The 17,866-nt window shown below is 43.5% G+C and overlaps 1 protein-coding gene across 12 annotated transcripts in view; it reads right to left on the reverse strand.

Moving 5' to 3' along the window:
* LOC138764176 (voltage-dependent L-type calcium channel subunit alpha-1D-like) overlaps positions 1-17,866 on the reverse strand; it is a 427,400-nt gene that overhangs the window by 287,207 nt on the left and 122,327 nt on the right. For all 12 annotated transcript variants that reach the window (XM_069939715.1, XM_069939725.1, XM_069939713.1 and 9 more), the window contains 3 exons: positions 15,992-16,143; positions 14,936-15,088; positions 13,740-13,936 (listed from right to left, as the gene is read on the reverse strand). In XM_069939715.1, the coding sequence (XP_069795816.1) occupies positions 13,740-13,936; positions 14,936-15,088; positions 15,992-16,143 (502 nt within the window). The remainder of the gene's footprint in view (positions 1-13,739; positions 13,937-14,935; positions 15,089-15,991; positions 16,144-17,866) is intronic.

Consider the following 17,866-nt stretch of genomic DNA (forward strand, 5'->3'; position numbering starts at 1 on the left):
ATAAAAGAGCTGAATATTATTTAAAGGGTGAAAAACTACAGCATGCTGTTGTTCAGAGGGACTTGGGAGTGCTTGTGCATGAATTGCAAAAGGTTAGGTTGCAGGTGCAGCAGGTTATGAAGAAGGCAAATGGAATGTTGGCCTTCATCGCTAAAGGAATTGAATTCAGGAGTTGGGAGGTAATGTTGCAACTCTACAAGGTACTGGTGAGACCGCACCTGGAGTACTGTGTCCAGTTCTGGTCTCCATATTTGAGGAAGGATATACTGGCTTTGGAGACGGTCCAGAAGAGGTTTACTAGGTTGATCCCTGGGATAAAGGGGTTGACTTATGATGAAAGATTAAATCGTCTAAGATTGTATTCGCTCGAGTTCAGAAGAATGAGAGGAGATCTTATAGAAACATATAGGATTATGAAGGGTATGGATAGGAAAGATGTAGGAAGGTTTTTTGAGCTGACTGGGGAAACTAAAACGAGAGGACACAGTCTCAAGATTCGGGGGAGTAGATTTAGGACAGAGATGAGGAAAAATAGTTTTTCCCAGAGGGAAGTGAATGTTTGGAATTCTCTATCCAGGGAAGTGGTTGAGGCAGCTTCATTAGACATATTTAAAATTCAGTTAGATAAATTTTTACATGATAGAGGAATTAGGGGATATGGGGAGAAGGCAGGTAGGTGAAGTTAGGTCATAAATTAGATCAGCCATGATCTTATTGAATGGCGGAGCAGGCTCGATGAGCCATTTTTGGCCTACTCCTGTTCCTACTTCCTATGTTCCTATGACCAGCTACAGACGTCCCTCTGCCACTCAGGTGTCACCTGCTTATACCATTTCATCAAGTCCCAGACCTCCCATACACTGTCAGGGACGTCAGAACCATTACCGAGCCGTGCCGGATCTGTGCAGAATGAAAACCTCGCTTCTTCTGCCCATCCCAGGCTCATGTTGTAAAGGCCACTTGACCCTTCGAGCGCCTCAGCATGGACTTCAAGGGACCCCTGCCTTCCACAAATCGAAATGTCTATTTCCTTACAGTCATAGACTATCACTCCCATTTCCCTTTCGCTATCCCTTGCCCAGACTCCTCCGTGGCCACCATCATCAGAGCACTGTTCCCAACAATTTCTAATCATCTTGGAGCAAGATTTTCAGGGCTTTATGAAATAGAATTGAAGGTAAATGAAGTTAATTACGTGGTTAAAACTCCTGATGGGAGAAGTAAAACACAGAGTTCCCACTTTAACATGTTGAAACTTTATCTTGAGAATTTGGATGTTAGTCAGACACAACCTTCACCTGAGGTCTTGATTGTGAATAAAGTGAAGGAGGTTATGGATCATGAAACCATATAAGCTGATCTGATTGTTAATTTAGCTAAGAATAAATTTTGTCATACTCAGATAACTTGTCTTGGTTTTGTTGTTGGCCAAGGAAAAATGGAGCATGTTCAGGTTAAGGTTCAGACAATTTCTGAATTTCCTTTCCTCATGGGTAAGAAAGAGAGTTTTAGGAATGGTTGGATATTATGGGAAATCCTGTAAAAACTTCACTGACATTGCTTTTCACCTGATTAATATTTTGAAGAGTGAAAAGTTTATTTGGACAGCCATGTGTCAGGAAGCATTTGACAAACATGTACTTAAATCACATGATTTTGAAAAAAAGGGGATGATATTGTCTAAGAAATTCAGTAAGCATCAACTCTAAAAGGATTATTCTACGATTGAAAAATAATTATTATCCCTTATATTAGGTGTGCAACATTTTGAAGTATATGTTTGCACTGCTATGGGATTAATCATTGTTTACACTGACCATAAATATTGAGCAAAATTAAAAGTAAGAATAGATGATTATTGAACTGGAGTTTAATTTTGCAAGAATATAACTTGGTTATAACTCATATTAAAGGCAAGGTGTTAGATTTGCAATGTTATTGAAAAGATAAGTGTTATATTTGCCTGAATTGCATTGTATTATTTTAGAGTGTAATATTTACAAGAAAGATTGTCGTTTTACAAATATCTACTTCATTTCAACTGAAGAGATCAGGTAGACAAGGATGTCCTTTAATTCCTACATTGTTTATATAAGATATAGAAATCACCAGCAAAAGGAGTGATTTGGAAATTATGGGATTTAAGGTTGGTCAAGAGCATTAAATTTGTTTATTTGCAGATGATGTTGTAATATACTTGACAGAACCTGAGACTTCCCTCCGGAAATTACACTTTAATTTGGAGGAATATGGTATTGTAGTGCTGGACACAGCCAAGAATGATTCAGCCACCACATTGAAAGTTGTTAATGACTTTTTTATTCTAATTCAGCGCACGCCCTTTTAAGGGCAGCATGAGCTCAGTCACCTCATGCATTGTGCCATCATAATTACTTCCCCAGGCGTGTGCTGGGCAGGAGTCTTGAGGCAGGGAGAAAACCCTGACAGCGCTATCTTCCCATGGCTGCCCCACCACATGGTGTTACACGCAGGGCTGGTTCGCCATGTGAGAGTGCACCGCCACATAACCCCTCCCCCAGAACCGGCTACGCGTCCCGCCGCTTTGGCGGGTGGCCCCGGCGTTTGGGCATGGTCGTCTGCACCGGTCGTAATAGGTCTAAGTGCGCTGCCTTCAAACGGTCCACAGTGAAAAGTTCATCTTTACCCCCTTTGTCTCAAGTAAAACTCCTGTCAGACCCTATATGGACATTTGTATGGGCGTTGAAAAGGTGCCATACGTGGACCGCACCAAACAAATACGAATTCCGCCAAATCCAGCTCTTTGGGACGATGTTTCTGCCAGAAGCCATGACGAGAGGGATGCGAGAAGGCTAGCGAAGATAGTTTCTTACGGAGATCTGCCAAAAGGTTCACGTGCTCGAACGTGACGTTGGGCTCCGGGCCAAAGAACTCACTGGGCAGCGAGAGCAGCGCACCATAGACCAGCTCCGCAGAAGACGCCTGTAGGTCCTCCTTGGGTGCTGTTCTGATGCCGAGAAGGACCTAGAGCAGTTCGTCTGCCCAGCCTGGGCCGCTGAGGTGAACCATGAGGGCGGATTTCATATGACGATGAAACCTCTCCACCAAACCATTTGCTTGCAGGTGGTAGGCTGTGGTGTGGTGGAGTTTAACCCCCAGGAGGTTCGCCAGCTGAGCCCCGGTCACTGGCGATGAGCGCCAGGACTCCGAACCTAGCAATCCAATGACTGACTAGGTTCCTGGATCACGTCTCCGTGGAAGCCTCTTTGATGGGAATGGCCTCCGGCCATATCGTGGTCCGATCAACTATTGTGAGAAGGTAGCGCACTTTTCTGGACACTGGCAGGGGGCCTACGACGTCAACATGGATGTGCTGAAATCTCTGCATCACCAGGCTGGATTGGGACTTCGTATGCTGGTAGAACTTGGAGGACTAGCACCTGGTACAGTTCCTCGCCATCTTGGTCAACTCCTTCATGAGCCCGTGCCACACAAACCACTCTGCTATCATTCACACAGAAGTCTTCACTGAGGGATAGGCTAGGTCGTGGAAACCCTTGACCTCCACTGCGGTGGGACTACTGGGCACGGCGAGCCGGTGGAGACGTTGCAGAGCAGCATGTCTGGGCTGTTGGGGAACTGAATGTCCTGGAGCTCGAGGCCAGAGATGGCAGTCCGGAGAGCCTGTGTCTCTGTGACCAGCTTCTGGGCCCGTGACAACTGTGTGTAGTCAAGGCCGGGGGCAAGAGCGTTGATCGCTGGACAAGAGAGCGCATCCACCACAACATTTTCTTTGCCTGCCCTGTGCCAGATATCGGTGGTGAACTCCGACACGTAGGAGAGGTGGCGTTGCTGGTGAGCCAACCACAGATCTTTGGCCATCACGAGTGCTGTGTGAGGGGCTTGTGGTCCGTGAACAACGTGAAGGGCCTGCCCTCCAGAAAGTATCAAAAGTGCCGGATGGCCATGTCGAAAGCACTATACTTGAGCTCTGACGGGAGAAGCTGTTTGCTAAAGAAGGCCAGCGGGCGCCACTGTCCGTTCAGCCACTGCTCACTCAAGTCGCCGACCACCGTGGCTGAGGCATTCACCGAGAGCGCCGTTTGTGCCTCTGGGCTCGGGTGCACCAATAGAGTTGCGTTGGTGAGGGCCTCCTTCGTTGCAGCAAAAGTGCAGTCTCTGCCTCTTCCAACCAGGTCAGGACTTTCTCCTTAGTGGTGATCAACGCGAACAGCAGTTGCATGGTGTGGGCGGCGCCAAGGATGAACCGATGATAAAAATTCAACATCCCCACAAATTCCTGCAGGCCCTTGAGGGCTGGACAGCCGCGACCTTCTCTGGCTCCGGGGCAGCACCCTGCTGCCGGATGGTGTGCCCCAGGAACTGCAGCGTCTGGTTGCTGAACTGGCACTTGGCTACATCGACCGTGAGGCCAATCTCCACCAGTCAGGCAAACAGGGTACGGAGGTTGGCTTTGTGCTCTTTGCAGTTGCGGCTGGTGATAAGGATATCGTCCAGGTAGATAAACACAAAGTCCAAGTCCCTACCCATTGCGTCCACGAGGCGCTGAAAAGTCTGGGCCACATTCTTGAGGCCAAAGGGCATACACAGGAATTCAGAGGCCAAAGTGGGTGATAATTGCCATCTTGCCGATGTCCTCAGGGTGGACCGGGATCTGATGATACCCCACACCAGATCAACCTTGGAGAAAACTTGCATGCCGTGGAGATTGGCTGAGAAGTCTTGAATGTGTGGAAACGGGTACCTGTCTGGTGTGGTCACTTCGTTCAAATGCCGGTAATCACTGCAAGGTCTCCAGTCCCCGGAGGATTGGGGACCATGTGGAGAGGGGATGCCCAGGTGCTGACCGAGCAACAGACGATCCCCAACTCCTGCAGCCGGAAAAACTCTTCTTTTGCCAGCTGCAGCTTTTCGGGCAGAAGTTGTCTGGGCTTGGCATGCAGCGGGGGGCCCTGCGTGGAGATATGGTGGTATACCCTGTGTTGGGGTAAGGTGGCACTGAATCATGGTTGAAGGATGGCGGGGAACTCATGGAGTATATTCGAATACTCATCCCTGGAAGTGGCGATGGCGGCGATCTCGGGCCTGCAGGCATTCATGGCATCCAGATGCACCGAATGGAAGGTGCAAGCGTTAGCCAGCCTCTTTCCCTTCATGTAGACCAACAGTCCATGAGCCCTCAGAAGTCGGCCCCTAACAACGCAGTACCAACTGAGGCTAACACGAACTTCAAGCGGAATTTCTCTTTCCCGATCCGGATCTGCGCCCTGCAGGTACCGAAGATCTTGATGGCAGAACCATTGGCTGCCTGCATGGTGGGACCACGAGATCGGGTGCATGTCTCAAGGCCTGTGGGGGGCAGGACGCTCAGCTCCACTCCTGTGTCCACCAGGAAACGTCGGCCGGTGAACTTGTCGGTAACGTGGAGGAGGCTGTTCATGTGACCAGCCATCACAGACATCAACGGTGGCTGGCCTGGTCATTTCCCCTTGTAGTCACATGGTTGTCGGCACTTACGAACTTGCGCTCCCCAGCGCTGATGGTAAAAGCACCAGGTGGAATGGTGCTCCTCTGGCTTGTGCTTGGGGGAGTGTTGTGGCTGGCTGGCTCTTGGTTGCGCAACCTGACTGAGGGCTGCTTCATTCTCCCTCTTGGTGCGCCAGAGGGTGTCCGCTCGGGCTGCGACTCGGCGTGGATCCGTGAAGTCCTCATCTGCCAGGACTAGTTGGATGTCCCCGGGCATCTGCTCGAGGAAAATCTGATGGAATAGGAAACAAGGTTTGTGATTCTCCGCCAGCGCCAGCATCTCATCCATTTGGGCCAATGGTGTGCGGTCCCTAAGCCCGTGGAGGTGCAGGAGCCTGGAGGCAAGCTGCTGACGGGAGAGCCCAAAAGTGCCAAGGAGCAGGTTCTTGAGAGCAGGATTTTTAACCTTGGCCGGTGGGTTGTGCATTAGATCGTCCACCCTGGCTGCCGTTTCTTCATCCAGCATGCTCACAACATGGTAGAACATCGTGGCATCTGCTGAAATGTACCTGAGTTGAAACTGCGTCTCCACCTACCCAAACAACGTACGCGGGCGACGAGTCCAGAAGGGGGGCAGTTTGATGGCAACGACGTTGATCTCTGCTGGATCCATGTTCTTGAGACCAGAGAGGCATCTGGGCTAAACGGGGTTGCCAATGTAGTGCTGGACAAAGCCAAGAATGACTCAGCCACCACATTGAAAGCCGTTAATGACTGTTTTTATTCAAATTCAGTGTGGGCCCTTTTAAGGGCAGCATGAGCTCATTCACCTCATGCATTGTGACATCATAATCACTGCCCCAGGCGTGCGCTGGGAAGGAGACTTGAGGCAGGGAGAAAACCCTTACAGCGCCATCTTCCCATGGCTACCCCACCACGTGGCATTACACACGGGGCCGGTTCGCCATGAGAGAGTGTGCCAAATAAATTGAGATAAAAGTGAAATTATGCCTCTTAATGAAGGAGATTATAGCCACTGTCAAGGAAATACTCAATTTAAATGGCCAAAGGTGTGACTAAATATTTAGGGATTTGTGTAGTCAACAATTTAAAAAACGATATAAATTGAATTACTTGCTATTATTTTAAAAAGTAGATTTTTTTAAAAATGGATGACTCTACCTTGAGCATTAATAGGACGGGTTAACTGTATAAAGATGAATATATTTCCAAGAATTCAGAATCTTTTTCAATCTCTATCAATATTCCTACCATAAAAGATTTTTCAAAAATTAAATTAATACGAGAGGAAATTTCTTTGGAAAGGTTAAAAAAAAAAAATGTCAAGAGTTTCTAAAGTTTCACATCAAGAAATGTGGAAATATGAACTGGGAGGATTACAACTTCTTAACTTTAAGTATTATCCTCAAGCAACTCAAATAAAATTCCTTGCTTCTCTTTTTGAAGCAGAAGAAAAACTGGCATGGGTCAAAATAGAGTAGGATAAAATAGGAAAGAAACTAGCAGAGGATTTTATATATAAATGGGATTTGAAATTATTAACTGGGGTAAAGAGTCACTATTGTCGAAACATTTGATTATTGTTTGGAATAGGATAAAAGACAAAATTTGAATAAATGGAAATATATCACCGAAGATGCCTTTGATTAAACATCAGCTTCTCCCTTTTTCAAAGGATATTCGATTTTAAACTATTTGGTTTGGTAAGAGTACTAAAAATATCGATGATTGTTATGAGCAAGGTCAATTTTAATCACATTTGAACAAATGAGGAATAAATATGTAACACTTGTTCTGTTGCTTCCAATTGAGAGCATATTTAAGGGACAAGTTAGGTTAAGAAATGCAATTACCCATTTGTAGCGAGGTGGAAATTCTTATTAGGAGAGGAAATTCTTATTAGGAGAGGAAAACTACAGGGGAATCACGTTGCTCTCCATTGCAGGCAAAATCTTCGCTAGGATTCTACTAAATAGAATAATACCTAGTGTCGCCGAGAATATTCTCCCAGAATCACAGTGCGGCTTTCGCGCAAACAGAGGAACCACTGACATGGTCTTTGCCCTCAGACAGCTCCAAGAAAAGTGCAGAGAACAAAACAAAGGACTCTACATCACCTTTGTTGACCTCACCAAAGCCTTCGACAACGTGAGCAGGAAAGGACTTTGGCAAATACTAGAGCGCATCGGTTGTCCCCCAAAGTTCCTCAACATGATTATCCAACTGCACGAAAACCAACAAGGTCGGGTCAGATACAGCAATGAGCTCTCTGAACCCTTCTCCATTAACAATGGCGTGAAGCAAGGCTGTGTTCTCGCACCAACCCTCTTTTCAATCTTCTTCAGCATGATGCTGAACCAAGCCATGAAAGACCCCAACAATGAAGACGCTGTTTACATCCGGTACCGCATGGATGGCAGTCTCTTCAATCTGAGGCGCCTGCAAGCTCACACCAAGACACAAGAGAAACTTGTCCGTGAACTACTCTTTGCAGATGATGCCGCTTTAGTTGCCCATTCAGAGCCAGCTCTTCAGCGCTTGACGTCCTGCTTTGCGGAAACTGCCAAAATGTTTGGCCTGGAAGTCAGCCTGAAGAAAACTGAGGTCCTCCATCAGCCAGCTCCCCACCATGACTACCAGACCCCCCACATCTCCATCGGGCACACAAAACTCAAAACGGTCAACCAGTTTACCTATCTCGGCTGCACCATTTCATCAGATGCAAGGATCGACAATGAGATAGACAACAGACTCGCCAAGGCAAATAGCGCCTTTGGAAGACTACACAAAAGAGTCTGGAAAAACAACCAACTGAAAAACCTCACAAAGATAAGCGTATACAGAGCCGTTGTCATACCCACACTCCTGTTCGGCTCCGAATCATGGGTCCTCTACTGGCACCACCTACGGCTCCTAGAACGCTTCCACCAGCGTTGTCTCCGCTCCATCCTCAACATCCATTGGAGCGCTTACACCCCTAACGTCGAAGTACTCGAGATGGCAGAGGTCGACAGCATCGAGTCCACGCTGCTGAAGATCCAGCTGCGCTGGATGGGTCACGTCTCCAGAATGGAGGACCATCGCCTTCCCAAGATCGTGTTATATGGCGAGCTCTCCACTGGCCACCGTGACAGAGGTGCACCAAAGAAAAGGTACAAGGACTGCCTAAAGAAATCTCTTGGTGCCTGCCACATTGACCACCGCCAGTGGGCTGATAACGCCTCAAACCGTGCATCTTGGCGCCTCACAGTTTGGCGGGCAGCAACCTCCTTTGAAGAAGACCGCAGAGCCCACCTCACTGACAAAAGGCAAAGGAGGAAAAACCCAACCCCAACCAACAAATTTTCCCTTGCAACCGCTGCAATCGTGTCTGCCTGTCCCGCATCGGACTTGTCAGCCACAAACGAGCCTGCAGCTGACGTGGACTTTTTACCCCCTCCATAAATCTTCGTCCGCGAAGCCAAGCCAAAGAAAGAATATATGGGAAGATGGAAAACAGAAATCCAAAGCTGTATTCCTTTAGAGAAAATTACATATAATATGCAAAATAAATACCCTATATCTTGCAAATTTGGACCCCGTATACACAAACTTTGGATATAAATGTCCTTCCACCCTCACAAGTCCTGTGTTAATCTTCTTCCTTAAAATGAAAATGTTCTCATAAAATCTGTTGAGTTCCAGTGTGTTGGGGTGACACTCCAGGAAATCCAGGATATGATATTATTTCTTCTATTTCTTTCTTCTTTTCCTTTTATACTATATATAATTTTTTATATGGATATATTATTCTTTAAGGGGGAGGGGGCTGAGGGGCTGGGAGAGGGAGGGAAGGGAATGGGTTATAACCATCATGCAATGAATGACAACCTTTTAGTTTGAATACTTATTTTATTGTATAATGATTTATTAATTACATATACGGAAAAATATTTAAATAAAATTTCCAAAAAAATTATAGTTTTAAAATTTTGACCTTTTAGAAGTTCAAAATTTCTCTGTGGAAGGAGGAATGATGAATGTGATATGATTAATCTTCAGTCTAATGTTAAAACTATATTTCAGATATGTATATATAACTGAGTAAAAGTTAGTTTTGGGTGGACAGGGCTCATTTACATTCTACAGAGACACACTTTAGCTGGCTTCAATACAAAGACAACACATTTGCATTTTAAACACACATGGTTCTTTGAGATGGAAGATGGAGAGCCATTTCTAGAGACGGAATGGCTACTGATTGAAGTTGAAACCAAGAGATGAAAGGATTTATAATGGTTCTTGAGATACTGAAAACCATAGGTGTTATCTCTGAAGCACCTGTGTAAATGCACAGCAGACAATACAGAGGCATAAATGGTCTTAGATACTTTCAGCACATCAGTGTGAAAAGACATATGAACTTCAAAGACAGAAAATATGTCATATACCATGTGACATGAGAGATTTGCCAGAAATATATTGTTCAAATGAAAGACAAAAAGTTCAGTTGAAGAAAACCTGCCATTCTGTTAAGATACACAACTGACCAGCAGCAATATTTCCTGCAGAGGGGGAAAAAAAGCTGCCTATGTTACTCCAGAAAAAGGAGAACACAGAATCAGTGGCTTTGAAATAAGTCACTTTCCGGCTGCTCTTTTGAAAATAAAGAGTGTAGCCTCATCGTGGAAGAAAACTGAAGATAGAAAACTTGACCTCCTGTAAAAATAGGGCGTGTATTATCCTATTCACAGAAGATACAAAATAAGTGGCTTTTAAATAAGTTGGACCATTTCTCATTTGTGCACAAAAGAAGGTCACTCATGTTTGAAGAATATCTCTGAAACACAACTTATCAAGACTTGTGAGTGTGAAGAGAGCTGAAGATATGATGTTTAAAAGCACTTCAGAATAATTTTTGAACTGAAAATTTAAAACCTTCAAGCAAGACCAAAATGACGCTGAAGTTTTAAAATTTACTTTTCAGAGTTTGGGACTTCAACACGCACACACATATTTACATTTACGCATAGTGGGGATTTAAGGTAAAGTTAGAGTTTAATTCAGAGATAAGGAAGGGATGTCATTTTATTATAGTTTAATAAAAACTATTATTTTGAATTTACCATTGTCTGGTGAATTTTCCATTTCTGTTCCTTTCTTAGAGTTAACAAAGTCTCTGAAGTCCCAAACAAAGTTGAGAGGGTTGTTAGTTCGTAACAAATATAATACTGTTAAAATTATGAATACATTGGTTTGGATAAGTTGGGTCAAATGACTGTTACTCTTGTGTATGACTACAATGAAATGATCATTAATGCTATATTTAGTGAGAGCAAAATATCAATATTCAACAAACTTTGCTTGCTACTTTAAATGCTATTTGTTCTTTTCTGAAAGGGAAATTAATCAATACCAGTATAGACAGATTACTGCGCAGCATGTCACATCAAGAATATCCTGTATGTTGTATCTGCTTGTGTGAATGGCATTTAACTGCAGAAACCTGGCCAGGAATCCTGGGCAAGCATGGCGTCGGCAAGTGCAACGACAATGGGCGCCTCCTGTTGGAGCTCTGCGCAGAACAGCGGCTTGTCATTACAAACACCCTTTTTCAGCAGAGGGACAGCCTTAAGACCACCTGGATGCATCCCCGATCCAAACACTGGCACCTCCTGGACTACATCCTGGTGCGAGAAAGTGACAAACAAGATGTGCTCCACACCAGGGTCATGCCTAGCGCGGAATGCCACACTGACCACCGGCTGGTTCGCTGCAAGCTCAACCTTCACTTCAAGCCAAAGCCCAGGAACAATAAAGCCCCCAGAAAGAGGTTCAATGTTGGAAAACTGCAGTCAGACGAAGCGAGAGGAAACTTCCAGGCAAACCTCAAAGCAAAGCTCGACGTTGCAACCCGCCTCACGGACCCGTCCCCTGAAACCCTCTGGGATCAGTTGAAGACTACCATACTGCAATCCACTGAAGAGGTACTGGGCTTCTCCTCCAGGAAAAACAAGGACTGGTTTGACGAAAACAGCCAGGAAATCCAGGAGCTGCTGGCAAAGAAGCGAGCTGCCCACCAGGCTCACCTTACAAAGCCGTCCTGTCCAGAGAAGAAACAAGCCTTCCGTCGCGCATGCAGCCATCTTCAGCGCAAACTCCGGGAGATCCAAAATGAGTGGTGGACTAGCCTCGCCAAACGAACACAGCTCAGCGCGGACATTGGCGACTTCAGGGGTTTCTACGAGGCTCTAAAGGCTGTGTACGGCCCCTCACCCCAAGTCCAAAGCCCGCTGCGCAGCTCAGACGGCAAAGTCCTCCTCAGCGACAAGATCTCCATCCTCAACCGATGGTCAGAACACTTCCAATCTCTTTTCAGTACCAACCGCTCAGTCCAAGATTCCGCCCTGCTCCAGCTCCCTCAACAGCCCCTAAGGCTAGAGCTGGATGAGGTTCCCACCCTGGATGAGACATATAAGGCAATCGAACAACTGAAAAGTGGCAAAGCAGCAGGTATGGATGGAATCCCCCCAGAAGTCTGGAAGGCTGGCGGCAAAACTCTGCATGCCAAACTGCATGAGTTTTTCAAGCTTTGTTGGGACCAAGGTAAACTGCCTCAGGTCCTTCGTGATGCCACCATCATCACCCTGTACAAAAACAAAGGCGAGAAATCAGACTGCTCAAACTACAGGGGAATCACGTTGCTCTCCATTGCAGGCAAAATCTTCGCTAGGATTCTACTAAATAGAATAATACCTAGTGTCGCTGAGAATATTCTCCCAGAATCACAGTGCGGCTTTCGCGCTAACAGAGGAACCACTGACATGGTCTTTGCCCTCAGACAGCTCCAAGAAAAGTGTAGAGAACAAAACAAAGGACTCTACATCACCTTTGTTGACCTCACCAAAGCCTTCGACACCGTGAGCAGGAAAGGGCTTTGGCAAATACTAGAGCGCATCGGATGTCCCCCAAAGTTCCTCAACATGATTATCCAACTGCACGAAAACCAACAAGGTCGGGTCAGATACAGCAATGAGCTCTCTGAACCCTTCTCCATTAACAATGGCGTGAAGCAAGGCTGTGTTCTCGCACCAACCCTCTTTTCAATCTTCTTCAGCATGATGCTGAACCAAGCCATGAAAGACCCCAACAATGAAGACGCTGTTTACATCCGGTACCGCACGGATGGCAGTCTCTTCAATCTGAGGCGCCTGCAAGCTCACACCACGACACAAGAGAAACTTGTCCGTGAACTACTCTTTGCAGATGATGCCGCTTTAGTTGCCCATTCAGAGCCAGCTCTTCAGCGCTTGACGTCCTGCTTTGCGGAAACTGCCAAAATGTTTGGCCTGGAAGTCAGCCTGAAGAAAACTGAGGTCCTCCATCAGCCAGCTCCCCACCATGACTACCAGCCCCCCCACATCTCCATCGGGCACACAAAACTCAAAACGGTCAACCAGTTTACCTATCTCGGCTGCACCATTTCATCAGATGCAAGGATCGACAATGAGATAGACAACAGACTCGCCAAGGCAAATAGCGCCTTTGGAAGACTACACAAAAGAGTCTGGAAAAACAACCAACTGAAAAACCTCACAAAGATAAGCGTATACAGAGCCGTTGTCATACCCACACTCCTGTTCGGCTCCGAATCATGGGTCCTCTACCGGCACCACCTACGGCTCCTAGAACGCTTCCACCAGCGTTGTCTCCGCTCCATCCTCAACATCCATTGGAGCGCTCACACCCCTAACGTCGAGGTACTCGAGATGGCAGAGGTCGACAGCATCGAGTCCACGCTGCTGAAGATCCAGCTGCGCTGGATGGGTCACGTCTCCAGAATGGAGGACCATCGCCTTCCCAAGATCGTATTATATGGCGAGCTCTCCACTGGCCACCGTGACTGAGGTGCACCAAAGAAAAGTTACAAGGACTGCCTAAAGAAATCTCTTGGTGCCTGCCACATTGACCACCGCCAGTGGGCTGATAACGCCTCAAACCGTGCATCTTGGCGCCTCACAGTTTGGCGGGCAGCAGCCTCCTTTGAAGAAGACCGCAGAGCCCACCTCACTGACAAAAGGCAAAGGAGGAAAAACCCAACACCCAACCCCAACCAACCAATTTTCCCTTGCAACCGCTGCAATCGTGTCTGCCTGTCCCGCATCGGACTGGTCAGCCACAAACGAGCCTGCAGCTGACGTGGACTTTTTACCCCCTCCATAAATCTTCGTCCGCGAAGCCAAGCCAAAGAAAAGAAATTAGTAATCACTTACCCAGTATAGGACATCTGTCCAACCTTCCATAGTTATACATTGAAAAACAGTTAACATTGCAAAGGCAAAGTTGTCAAAGTTTGTGATGCCTTCATTTGGGCCTGGCCACCCACCCCTGCATTCTGTGTCATTCAAGGGGCACTGACGGCCATTCTCTGAAAATGCACATGGTGCAGGTTCATCTTCTGCTATTATATCTGAAAATGAAAGATCGTAAGCTGTGTTAGATTCTTGATGTCAGGAAGTTTTGTTTCAAATTAAGACGGGCAAATGATAAAAAGATGTCTGTCCAGCAGATTATAAACACAAGGTAAATTTAAGATAAGGAATATCAATGAATTATACTTAACTAAATCAACAAGGAATACAAAAAGACTCATTTTATATCTGTTCAATCTAATGTTATAATTTGTCCAGGCTCTTTCAAACTTGTCTCCATTAGTACAATAAAATCTTTAGAAAATTTATTCATGATATTTCAAATGCCATTTTAACCACTTAAATATTCTAATCATAATGTTATTTACTGCAAAACATTTAATGGGCTATGAAGCTGTATCTCGATGCTGATTGTTCCATTGTTGCTAGAAATTGAAAGATAGCTTACAGCAACTGATATGAGGAGAGGGAAAATAGAAAGTTTTGTTGATTGGATTCTATAATCTCAGTCTTAAGAATCATCTCTTCAGTAGTGACCGGAAAATCATGCAATGACTCCAATGGAACAATTTCATAATATTTCAGTCTGATTAGTTGATGGCAATCAACTTGTTCATTAAAATCCAACATACTGCAATATTACCAGCTAAAAATTTCTACAATTTTCACACACAAAAAAAAATCAAAACACATACTGGGCCCAATAAATGCAGAAATGTTTAAAACCAAATAGAAAAATGCAAAATTTGACCAGTTCTACCAAGTATTTAAATTAACCAAAATAAAATCTCCATGTTTGAATCTATATCTTCTTTTTATCCAGCGCTGTAAGAAATTTGTTCAGTCTCCTCGTGGGTTTCCTCCACATGCTCTGGTATTGCTCACATTCCAAAGACATGCAGGATTAGTAGGTAAACTGGTCACATATGTATATTTGGGTGGTGTGGGCTCATGGGCTGGAAGGGCCTATTAAAGTGCTGACTCTCTAAATTAAATTTTATTTAGCAATTATAGTATTTCAAAAAATAGATACTTACCTGTGTTCATGAAATAACAGGTTTTGTGCATTTTTCCTATAAAAAGCTCCAATCCAATGATAGCATAAATGATGATTACAAACAATACCAGCAGAGCAATGTGGAGAAGGGGAACCATGGCTTTGATAATGGAGTTCAAGACAACTTGTAAACCTTCATGAAAAAGACAACAGCTGAGTTAGATATATAAAAATTCTATCAATAAAATAAAATTAGGCAAATTTGCTCTGACATCATAAATATAAATTTTAATATTTTGTATTCTTCAAGAAAATTTTTTTTAAACTGAAGGATTGGATTAGGATCCAGAAGAAATTTAAAAAGGGATTGTTTCTGGGATAGAATTGCAAAATCAGTTTGTTTCCAAATTAGCAACATAATTGCAAATTACATATTTCAAAATATAACAATAGTGCTTCATTAAAAAATGTTTATTGTAAAGTTTTGTAAAATAAAGTAAACCTTGTAAATTTGTAATTTTTCAATAAAATTATTCAAGATATCAGTCTTCACAGTTGCCAGTCGGAAAGTAATTAGGTTTCATTTTAAGAATTCATGTTGAGAATATAAAAAGTATTTTTGAAAAAAATCAGTTATTTTGTCTATTAAAAAGGTATTTTGTTTATTATTTGATGGTTGCTTCAAATCAAATAAATGCTCACATTACAATCTGGTACATAACACCAATCTGCATTTATTAAACTTTAATGTATTAAAGCATCTCAAAGTTCTCCACATGTGCCTTAACAAACATAATCAAGCAAAGAATCAAATTAAGTGACATGAGGTGATAAAGTGACAAGTAATTTAAAAAAAAGGTCAGATTGCTTCTAGGAAGCATCTTAAAAGTGAACAGGTGTAAAAATGCACAGAACTTTGGGGAAGGGTCCAAAGTTTAGAGCAAGACACTGCATGCCAATGAGGGAAAAGAAAATCAGAAAGCTCAGGAGAAACACAGAACTCTAAGGGGATTGCACAACTGAAAGAAAACAGTTCTACAGCAAAGGGCAAGGCCGTTAAAAATAAATTCTGATTTTAGACCACAGAGCAACTTACTTGGTACTCCAGATACAAGTCGAAGAGGTCTCAACACACGAAAAGCTCGGAGAGCTTTGACATCAAAACCACCTGAAGGTTTGCCACCTGATGTTGCTTGCCCATCTACGTTCTCTACTTTGGTTACTTGTTCCAAAACAACACTAAACAAACTAAGTTCAAATTAACAAAGTCAGCCACAGAGTTAGTAACTCTGATATGTCATTCTTTAGTTCAGTACAATCTAGTACATCAAACCTGCACTGGTAATGTACATTAGAATTTTCATTACTATTGAAAACACATTCAAAATAATCCTTCCAATAAAGGCATTGCACTATCCTCGATACCAACTGTGCCACTGTGATGAATTATGCTTTTAAAATCATCAAATGTATTGAACATAAAATATTTTTTGTTTGTTAGCTGAATACATCTTGTTGATTTAAGTCAGGGGTGGACAACATTTTAATTTAATTTAGACACACAGCACAGTGACAGACCATTTCAGCGCATGAGTCCATACAGCCCAATTAACCTACCTATACACCCAGTATGGACTCGTGTTAGTGTCGTGGATAGTGCCAGCGATTAGGACCGGATCTGGATTCGAAGCCTGTGCTGTCTGTAAGGAGTTTGTACATTTTCCCCATGCCTACGTGAGTTTTTTTCTGGGGGTCCGGATTCCTCCCACCTTTCAAAAACACACCGAGGTGTAGATTAATGGGCAGCATGGACTTGTAGGGCCAAATTGATCTGTTACAGTGTTGTATGTCTAAAGTTTTTTTTTTAAAAAGGTATTTTTTCAAGAATAAATAGGATCCACGATGGCTTGGTAGGTCAGATTCAAAATTGGCTGGGTCATAGAAATTAGAGGGTAGCGGAAGAGGGGTTCTGACCTGACTGTAGTTCTGTATTACAAACTTACAGAACTGAAAATATGATAATAAGAACTAAACAGAGATATTATGAATTAGGAAAGCATGCACATCAAGTACTTGCATGGTAAATGAAATCAAGAACAATTAATGCAATTAAAAGTGACTCAAATATTGTTACCTATAAACCTTGAGAAATAACTGAAACCTTTAAGAACTTTTATTCGAAATTGTATAGTTCAGTCTTTAAAAAATGATGATAAAAATAGATATTTATCGAACATAAATTTGTCTACATTAAATCTGGAAGAGCAGACACAATTGAGTGCACGATTTACACAACGAGAGGTAAAGCAAGCAAGATGTTCATTTCAAAGTATTAAATTGCCAGGGGAAGATGGTTTTCCACCTGAATTTCATAAAGAATTTAAAGATGAATTGATCCCTATTTTTATGGAAATGTTAGATGAAGTATCAAGGACCCACACTTTACCAAATTCATTTTCAACAGCAATAATTATTGTAATACCGAAAAAAGATAGAACTCCCTTAGAACCTTCTTCTTATAGGCCAATTTTATTATTGAATGCCATCTATAAATTATTGACTAAAATTTTGGCAGAGTTACTAATTTATTGCCTAAATTCATAAACATGGACCAGACAGGATTTTCTAAACAGAGGCTGTCGGCAGATAGTATTAGCATTATACATGCAGCTCAAAATTGGAAAGATTTGAGTGCAGCCATCGATTTAGATGCTGAAAAAGCTTTTGATAGATTAGAATGAGTCTTTTTGTTTAAAGTGTTTTGTCAAGCCTTTATAAATTGGATAAAGGCATTATATATTAGTCCCACAGTGAAAATAGTTACTAATGGTCAAATGTCTAATCCTTTTTGTTTGGTGAGATCTAGTAGACAAAGCTGCCCTTATCTCCAGGTTTGTTTATTTTAGCTATAGAGCCATTGGTTGAGGTAATTAGGAGAGATGCAGAAAAGAAAGTTTAAGTTTGGTCAAGA

This window comes from Narcine bancroftii, chromosome 5 (assembly GCF_036971445.1).
Source record: "Narcine bancroftii isolate sNarBan1 chromosome 5, sNarBan1.hap1, whole genome shotgun sequence".
Taxonomy (NCBI): Eukaryota; Metazoa; Chordata; class Chondrichthyes; order Torpediniformes; family Narcinidae; genus Narcine; species Narcine bancroftii.